Genomic DNA, 9643 nt, shown 5'->3' on the forward strand with positions numbered 1-9643 from the left:
TTACAAATATCAGGGACAGCCTGGTCTTTCAAATCACACTTTACGTCTTTCCTCTGCACCCAGTTCCTCATTTCATTCTGAAAATCAGCTCTACATGGTTTTTGATTCATTCCTGCTTTTGGTTTTTGGCTTCTTTAGGATCCTGCACATTTAACCCACATGATCAAATAGTATTCTGTTTGCAGTTTCTCTGTTCCCCTCATTGAGTCTGATTTTCACAGCTCTAAAAGAGCAATTTCTCAGTATATCATACAAGTTAATGTCACTCATTACCTTTCTTTAAATTCTTAAGGAATCAGAAGGGTAAAGAAAAACCTTCAGGGGTGGGAATCAGTAGAACACTATGATACATAGGGAAGAAAGGGAGAACTGTTGGTTTGGGAGTTTTAAATAGAGAAAGGAATGGGATCATAGGGTTGAAGAGCAGGCTGTATGAGAGATAAATGACAGTAAATCCTCACACACACACACACTTGCACACGTATGCACGCATGCACTCGCACACACACAGACACACACACACACAAATTGAAATTATCCTACACAGGACATTGTGTTCATTTCTGAAGTCATAGTTGCAAAATAAAAAGTCCAGTGGGATGCTGGCCTTATATTGTTGGTCGTAGCTGTTTCAAAGATACCCAAATTAAGCCAGTCTATCACCATGACTCCTCTTTGTCCACAAGAACCTGATAAAGGGACCACATTGCTGAAGATACCACAGATACTGGCCATACAACATGGAGAAATCAGGTTGATAGTGGTCAGGAAATTTTTCCTTGTCGGCTAGATTTCATACTACTGGAAGGCATTGTGCAGGCTGCTGGGGAAAGACTTTCTTCAAAGACTTATTCATTTTGAACATGGAACTACTATAATGAATAGTGTAGTTAGATATGTCCATGGGTGCTATAGTGGCACAAATTAATGGATGTAATTAACACCTTTCTGGTTGCATTTAAAATCTGTTCCACAGTAGAAAATGAATACCTGATACTACGAATGAGGCTAAGAGCCTATGGTTGAAGAGATCAGAGACCCCAGCATTAAATCTAATACTATTATTCTCCCAAACAGAGTTTTAAACCATTCTATAAATTTATATCTCTCCTTCTGTAGATGAGTGAAGCTCTCAGATGTCATTAGATATCATCTTTATGCAGTAGATAGTGATTAACACAGAAACCTACAACTGGTCAAAGTGCAAAGACCATGTGCCACGCAACTTCTCAGCCACACAAAGCACAATTATATCATGTCCTTCTTCCACAGGATCAGGGGCCATCATGAAAGTGGAGGGAAGGGCAGAAAGAGTTTAAGGAGGATCAGAGAAGAATAATACCTTCTGGAGAGGACAACTGCACTCCTGAACTCATGAAAGTTATGCTTGCCTGAGGATCAAACTAATTAACACTTTAGCATGTGGGAAGGGGTTCAAAATCTCCCAACCATAAGTAAATAGTTATGAATAATTTATGGTTTCTAGAGGAGTGTTCTATTACTGTGAAAAGACATGATGACCAAGAAAACATTTAATTGCTGCCTCACATAGTTTTAGAGTACATTATCATCATGGTAGCAGGCAGACATAATGATAGAGAAGTTGAGAGCTACATCCTGATCTGTAAGAGAGCGAGATACTAGGCCTGGTATGGGCTTTTGAAACCTCAAAGCCCACCCCCAGTGACACACTTCCTCTATCAAGTCCACATATCCTAATCCATCTGATTCTTTCATACAGTTCCACTCAATAGGAACTAAGCATTCAAGTATATGAATCAATGGGGACCATTCTTATTCAATCCCCACAAGGATGAATAGCCAGTTTTCTTTAAAGGTATAAATTGTAATAGGTTGATCAAACTCCATTGGTAACCCTATAATGAGGAGTATAGGGCTAGCAGACTGGAGTTGATAGGCTATTTTAAAAGATAAAAAAGGACAAGAAGGTGGGGAGTTAAGGAGGGTGAAATGGATCTGAGAGAAAATAGAGAAGGAAGTTGGGGTAAATATGGTCTAAATGTATAAATTGCATGGAAGTCTCAATGGCTTAATACAAATATGTTTAAATGAGTAAAATAAAATATTTAAAGACATAAAGAACCACAAATGACTTATTGTACCTTTCAAGAGTATGGCATAATATTAGTTAGTGGTGTATGTAATTTTCTAACATAGCTGATTCCCAACCATGCTATATTTCTAAAAATTTGGCTTTCATTTTTAAACAGTTCATAGAAAAGTTTAGTGACATGTTTTTATAGAAATGTGATGAGTAGACATCATATATGCACGGGCACATTGTGTACTATCAATGGGGCATTTGTAATGGTCAAGAAACCTGTCCTGACATTGTATGTTAAGCTAAAGGACATAGTTCACATTAGTGTCTACTTTTGGTAGTCTCATTCTGAAGGTTTTCCCAAACACATAATGACCTTCACCAACTATAGTAGTATCATTCAGGCCATTTTCACTGCCCTAGAAGTCCCTCTGTGTGTCTATTTAAACCTTCCTCTTTGCTTACTTTTAGAAAATATGACTTTTATTATACCTATACATATTTGCCTTTTACAGGATGTTATATGGTTCAATCATACAACATGTAGATATTTTCATATCAGTCTCTTTCCTTCAGTGATATATGAGTTTCCTAAATGTCTTTTGTGTCTTCAAGTCTCTAACTTTTTTTTGAGATTTTATTTTTAACGTATGTTACACATATTTGTATGTGCATGTGAGTGTAATTGCCTGATGGAGGTGAAAGACATTGGATCCCCCTGGAACTGGAATTACAATCCTGTGAGACACACTAAGTTGATTCTGGGTGCCAAACTTGACACTCTGTGAGAGCAGTAAGCACTCTGAAACCCTAAGTCATCTATCCAACCATTTTTGCTCTACTTTTAACCACACTTAATTTACTTATGTTTATTTAGCTATGTATTTATTTATTTAGTGTGTGGGTGTGCTGTGTGCATGAAGCTCTTGTGAAAAATCAGTCCCCTCCTTACCCTATATGGTTCCCAGGAATTGAATTCAGGTAGGTGCTTTAACACATTGAGCACACCCTCCAAGATGATCAATTTTTAAAAAATACTAAATTGTATACTATTGTCTTTATGTTAGTACTAAACAACAGCTTGCTTATTTCTTTGTCTTAGAAGTTATGAACAGAGTTTTTAAAAACATTTGTGTATAGGTTTTGTGGACAAAAGTGTTCTATTCTTTTAAATAAATGTCAGAGAGTATGAGTCCTGGATTGTAGTGTAAGAATATGTTTAGTTTCTTAAGAAACCACAAAACTTCCCAAAATCACTGTACTATGTTGCATCTCCATCAGTACAGGACAAATATTTGTTTTTTTGTTTTTGTTTTTGTTTTGATTTTTTGGAAGGTACAAAAATATATTTCATTGACATTTAGGAATCATTCATTATAGGACATATCATTATTTTATGTACAAACAGAAAAGAAATATTTCCAGTTGAACAAGGTCACATGTTTAAGACATTATTGTTTGTAAGATGCACTCTAATTTCAGAAAAATTTGTAATATTTTAAATGTACATTCTAACTGATAAAATTATTTTCAAGAACCTCCACATTCATAGGAGGACTAAAAACCAAGCCAAAAGAGTTGAAGAGATGGCTCATCAGTTAAGAGCATTTTGTTGTTCTTGCAGAGTTGTGTTCTTTTTAGCATTTTTAATTTTAATTTTTTTTTGTTTATAATATAGTGTCTCAGTAAACTGTCTTCAAACTCCATTACATCTCTGCCTCAACTCCCCAACTGCTATGATTTCAGGTGTGTATCACAAGGTCAAGCAAATTTTGACTATGTCTTGTGAGTAAATGGTGCTATTATTTTTAATTAAAATTCTCAGAATATTTAATCATCTTTTGACAAATTTATTATATACTTCATCTATTCTGAGATTCCTGCTTGGATATTTTGTCAGATTTTAAATCAGGATGTTTATTTTTATATTGTTAAGTTTTATTTTTCCTTTGTACAATGTGATCATTAGTCTCGCATACACACATATATTTCTTATAGTTTTTCTAAGCCTGTACTATGCTCCGTCTTTCTATTGTCTTACTTGTGTCTTGTCTTTAAATTATTTTAAAATAGCAGGAACTTTTAATTTTAGTGTAAACTAATTTAATTTATTGTTGCAAAGAAGAGCTTCTCTATGACTCTGCCTACTCTCTCCTCCTCTATCCGTTTGGAATTTCTGCCTTGCCCTATTCTGTGCTGCAATAGGCCCAAAGTAGCATCTTTATTAACCAATGATATTCACAGCATACAGAGAGAAATTCCACATCACCTCCCCTTTTCTGTCTAAATAAGAAGGAAGGTTTTAACTTTAACATAGCAAGATTGCATACAACAAAACCATTATTAATCAAGAATTATCGTTACAATATTTATATCTATCTTTTATCATGACTAAAAAAGTATATCTATTATCCAACTCCATCAAAGACTCCAGAATGATACAATTTTACCTAAGTAAACAGGGAGTACATTGTAAACACTGTCCAAAACTCTAGAAATGACAGAGCCATCTAGCTGCCTGGACAGTCACCCAAAGTTCTTCTGTAAGACTGGGGCACCCATCGTTAGCCTACAGGCCCATAGTGTCCAGCAGACTTTTTCATGAAGTAGAAAATCTGAAGATCTGTTCTGCCTTGTAATGCCAAAGCCCATCAGTTGCATTCTTCTGTGTCTGGCAAAATATCTGGCAGACTCTTTCATAAAGCAGGAACCCCGAAAGACACCCTTAGGCAAGTTCAGTAGTCAATTTTCTGTGGGTTCTGTATGTCCAGTTCATACAACATAACATCTAGAGTCCAGGCAAGAGCAGTTTCTTGCCCAAATGGCTAACCAACTCCATAAGGAGCCTCTTAGATGTCCATCTTTCTCTTGAAGTAGATTGGTGCTGCCAAGAGCAGGTGTGTCTCATTGTCATGAAAAATTTCTAAATTCTTAAAACATTTTAAATGTCAGAAGGTCTCTGAAAGATTTGAATAATATCCATCTAACTGAAATATATATATATATAACCTAGCGAACATGACTACAAGCTTGACTATTTTAGATGACTATAACCTATGTTTCTTAATTATATATACACTTTTAAATGAGCTACACAAACACAATACCTTAATCAAGAGCAGAAATATACATATAACTAAATTAACCTTAAATTTGTATCAATAGACCAAGATCCATACCAATGCAAATCTCTATAGCAGGCTCCTTATTATTTGACTGTCTCTTGTATCCATTATTTATTTCATGTATCCATAAGCAAGAACCACTGAGTGTAGTTCTATGATCTCAAACATATTGCTATCTTTTGCATAAATTTTTTAAAAGGGAAATATTTTACTTCTTTTATTTCTTCTGAAACACTTTTTTTTCTTGATACAGATGCGATTTTCTGACCACTATCATTTTCCATACATCTCAGGAACTATTGACATTTCTTACAAAGCAATTCTTTCAAAAATAATTTCCACAACTTTGATTTTTCTAAGAAATTCTTCATGTATTCTTTGCCTTTGAAGGATAATTTCACAGGATCCAGAATTCTAGGCCGGTGGGTTGGGTTATACCTCACAATGCTTTACATATTTCAGCCCATATTCTTTTTACATAATTTCTGAGAAGACTAATACAATTCTTATCCCTGCTTCTCTATACATGCAAATTATTTCTACACTTTGAGGTCTTTTAATTTTTTTTCTGTCAAAATTTTTTGTAGTTTTAATAAGCATATTTTCTTAGGTTTAAACACTTTTGACATTGGTCTTATTATCTATTTTGTATTTCATGAAATACGTGCTTCAGAGGATGACTAATTTCAAGGGAACTGTTAGTCATGGTTCTTTCGAGAACTCTGCTGTTTCTCTTTATTTTCTTGTCATTCTCAAAATGTGTAGATTGATTCCCCTTTTCTGAGAAACTGCCATACTAATTTTCAAAGTGGCTGTACAAGTTTGCATTCCCATCAACAGTGGAGTGTTCCCCTGACTCCACAGCCTCTCCAACATAAATTGTCCTAAGCATTTTATCTTAGCTATGAACTGGCCTTCCCCTGTAATTTGACTGGTGAACACCCCAACTATCATCACTGAACCTTCATTCAACAACTGACTGAACAAGATGCAGAGATCCACAACCAAGCACCAGGCCCAGCTTTGGGAATTCAGTCGAAGAGAGGGACTATGAAGTATATAAGTAAGGGAGGTCAAGATCATGATGGAGAAATCTACGGAGACAGATGAACCAAGCCCATGGAAAATCATGAACTCTAGACCAACAGCTGTGGAACCTCTATGGGAAGAAACTAGGCCCTCCACGTATGGGAGACAGTTGTGAAACTTGGCCTATCTGAGGGGACCCTGGCAGTAGAACCAGGATCTATCCCTGGTACATGAGTTAGTTTGTTGGAGCAAATTCCTTTTGTTGGGAAGCCATGCTCAGATTTAACGCAGGGGAGGGACTTGGTCCTGCCCCAACTTAATGTGCCAGGCTTTGCTGAATCCCCATGGCAGCCATTACCCATTCGGAGGAGGAGATGGGGGTATAAGCTGTGGGGGAGGCAAGGGAGGGCACAAGGAAGGGTGAGAGGGAGAACTGTGGTTGGAATGTAAAATTTTAAAAAATAAATTAAAATATTTTAAAAATTAGTAGAGCTGACACCGGGACTGCAAGATGGCGTCGCTCGTGCCACTGAAGGAGAAGAAGCTTATGGAGGTTAAACTTGGAGAACTGCCAAGCTGGATATTGATGCGGAATTTCACCCCCAGTGGCATTGTGGGAGCCTTTCAGAGAGGTTATGACCGGTATTACAACAAATACATCAATGTGCGGAAAGGCAGCATCTCGGGGATTAACATGGTGCTGGCAGCCTATGTGGTTTTCAGCTACTGCCTTTCTTACAAGGAACTCAAACATGAGCGGCGACGCAAGTACCACTGAAGAAGGTCACTATGAGGGGACCGCACACCCGAGCATAAGCGCCTCTCCTGTGCCCATCCATGAAGAACTCAACTGGCTGGATCTTCATGTCCTAAGAATTAGTGCCCAATAAAAGGTGACTGACTGGTTCATGTACTGCAAAAAAAAAAAAAAAAAAAAAAATTAGTAGAAAGCAAATAATGTAAATTAATATCAGTGCCTCATGAAAATGCCACTTTTGTTCAAAATTACATTTATATTGATTTTATACTGCTTTTACAACTGTAACTTTTAGAAAAAAAACACCATCCTTTCAAAAAATAAATTTTTTAAAAGCCTTTGAGGACTGCTTTTTATTGCTATAGAAACTAGCAGCCAACTGCTATTTAAAAACACATTTTTACAATTGTATGCAACTTGAATGTGAATTTCATAACCTTTTGGCTATTGTGATGATGAGATAAGGACTTCTTATATATTTCTCCCTCTATTTTCATGATTTTAGTCCATTTTGACCAAATCGACTAATAAATACTGACAGCACCACTGTGAATAAACACCACACTTGTGGTTATTTTCAACAACTCGAGAAAATATGAGCTTCTGATATCTCATATTTACTTATTTTGGGAAAAAGCTTAAAGAAATTGATGTCATCATGAACTGATTTTTGCTATCCTCTGCTGCTCAGAATATCCTTAATATTCAATTGTGTATGTGTATTGAGTGGCAGGTACTCAGCAGATGATGTGATCAATACTGTCTTCCTCTGTATTGTTTGAAATTGCCCTCTAGCCAATTTTCCTCGTTCAAAATTAACTATTGCAATTCTGCCTCTGTTGAGTTATGCTTCTACTGTTTCTTTTACTTTTGAAGTTTTTGAGAATATGAATATTAATAGATGATCTAAAATCTCCAGAAAATTAAAAAAACTGAACCACTCAGGAAAAAATTTAGTTATGTACTATAAATTTTCCAAACTATTGATTTATATAAATATTTTAGTAGGGAAAATCTGTATAACACAATTCTAAAATAAATACTAAAATTGAAAGAAATCAGCAAGGGATCTAAATGTGAAAATCATTAAAGAAGTGAAAATAGTTATGGATGTAAGGTTAGCTACTTAGGCTCTTCTGGAGGAAGATCACAACGTTGAGTCTTGTCCAGTCAGATGAGTTGTCAAAATAAAATTTCAAAGGATCTGTGATTTAACAAAGTGATAAAGTACTTGCATAGTTGATCTGGCCCTGAGTTTCATGTGCAGTAATACACAAACACATATACATAAACATAACACATACTCACACAAATATAACATATACATTTAGAATATAAAGAAGTAATTCAATGAAAGGCAAAGAATTAAAAATTTTAAGGATGTATCTTAGTCATTTTTTTCTGTTCCTGTGATAAAATATCCTAACAAAAATAGGGAAGCAGGGTTATTTTTGCTTACAGGATATAGGAGTTTTAATGAGAATGTCTACTATATTAGAACACTTGGTCCTACTTGGTGGTACTGTTTGGGTATGTTTAGGAGGTATGAACTTTCTGGAAGAAGTCCGTGATGGCAACAGGAAGGTTATAACTGGGATCAAGCTTTGGGTATATATAATCTTTTTCTATGTCCAGTTGATTCTTTTTCTGCTTCATGTTTGCATTTCAAGATGAGAGACCTTGTTTTCCTTCCTGATGTCATGCTTGCTGCTTGCTACAATAGTTCCCCATCATCTTAAAAGGATTGTTGTCCTTCTGGAACTATCAGCCCAAATAAGCACTTCCTTCTGGAGTTGCTTTTGTTACAGAATACTATCACAGCAACAGAAAAGTAACTGATATAGCAGGCAGAAAGGCCTGGTGACAAGAACAGGAAGCTGGGTGGTCACATGGCATAGTCATTCAAGAAGCAGAAACAGGGAGTGAGGTCAAACTGTGAAATCTCAAGGACAGTACCTAGTAATTTACTTTCTCCAACAAGGCTTCACATCTTGAAATTTCTACAACTTTTCTAAACAATAAAATCTTGTAACAAAAGTAGGATACAATATTATATCAAGACTTCACATGCAGAAATATGGGAAAGTTTTATAAAAAAAGAAACAATTTTATTATCACCAATGATACCCATGCTGACTAATACTTTTCATAAGATTCTAAATAATGCAGATTTTCCCAAAAATAATATATTGTAAAATCTTAAAATATGATTCATTTTAAAATATGCAAGATTAAATGCTTCTTTTATTCTCTTACCTCACAGTCCTCATAAAGAGATAATAAACACTAAGGCATAAAAGTAATATAGCAAGAGTATGGGAGCCCACAGAAGTCAGTCCTTTCCACCTTGACAGATGGTAAGAGAGTTTAAGCCTATTTGCTCTTTTAAAGTTATTGACAAGAGGTCTGATTTAACGTGTGACTACAAATAAGACATCTTGACCTAGGGTGTGGTTACTTGGTATTTTGGGTATTAGGATGGCCCATAGAGGTAGATCTGTTCCACCCTGATCCAAGGACAGGGAATGAAAGCCTATTCCTGCTCCTTTAAGGCTATGACAGGAAGTTTAATGCAGGGAGTAGCTACCTACAGGATATTTGGTCTAAGGTCACTGCATGTCCTGCCTAGAACACCAGAATGCTTAACTCAGGATATAGTGGCTTGATGTT

The 9643-nt window shown here is 35.8% G+C and overlaps 1 protein-coding gene across 1 annotated transcript; it reads left to right on the forward strand.

Annotated features, from left to right (window-relative positions):
* The first annotated feature begins 6711 nt into the window (after positions 1-6711).
* LOC126506196 (ATP synthase subunit f, mitochondrial) lies at positions 6712-7125 on the forward strand. The gene has a single exon (XM_050149569.1). It carries the CDS (start codon positions 6728-6730, stop codon positions 6992-6994), a length of 267 nt encoding a protein of 88 aa, XP_050005526.1. The 5' UTR covers positions 6712-6727; the 3' UTR covers positions 6995-7125.
* The last annotated feature ends 2518 nt before the right edge of the window (positions 7126-9643 follow it).

Source organism: Alexandromys fortis, unplaced genomic scaffold, assembly GCF_014885135.2.
Source record: "Alexandromys fortis isolate MF-2015 unplaced genomic scaffold, M_Fortis_MF-2015_v1.1 scaffold_0, whole genome shotgun sequence".
Lineage (NCBI taxonomy): Eukaryota > Metazoa > Chordata > Mammalia > Rodentia > Cricetidae > Alexandromys > Alexandromys fortis.

What these genes read in the sequence shown, in the direction of transcription:
- LOC126506196 (XM_050149569.1), top strand. Translation starts at nt 6,728, where the DNA reads ATGGCGTCGCTCGTGCCACTGAAGGAGAAGAAGCTTATGGAGGTTAAA.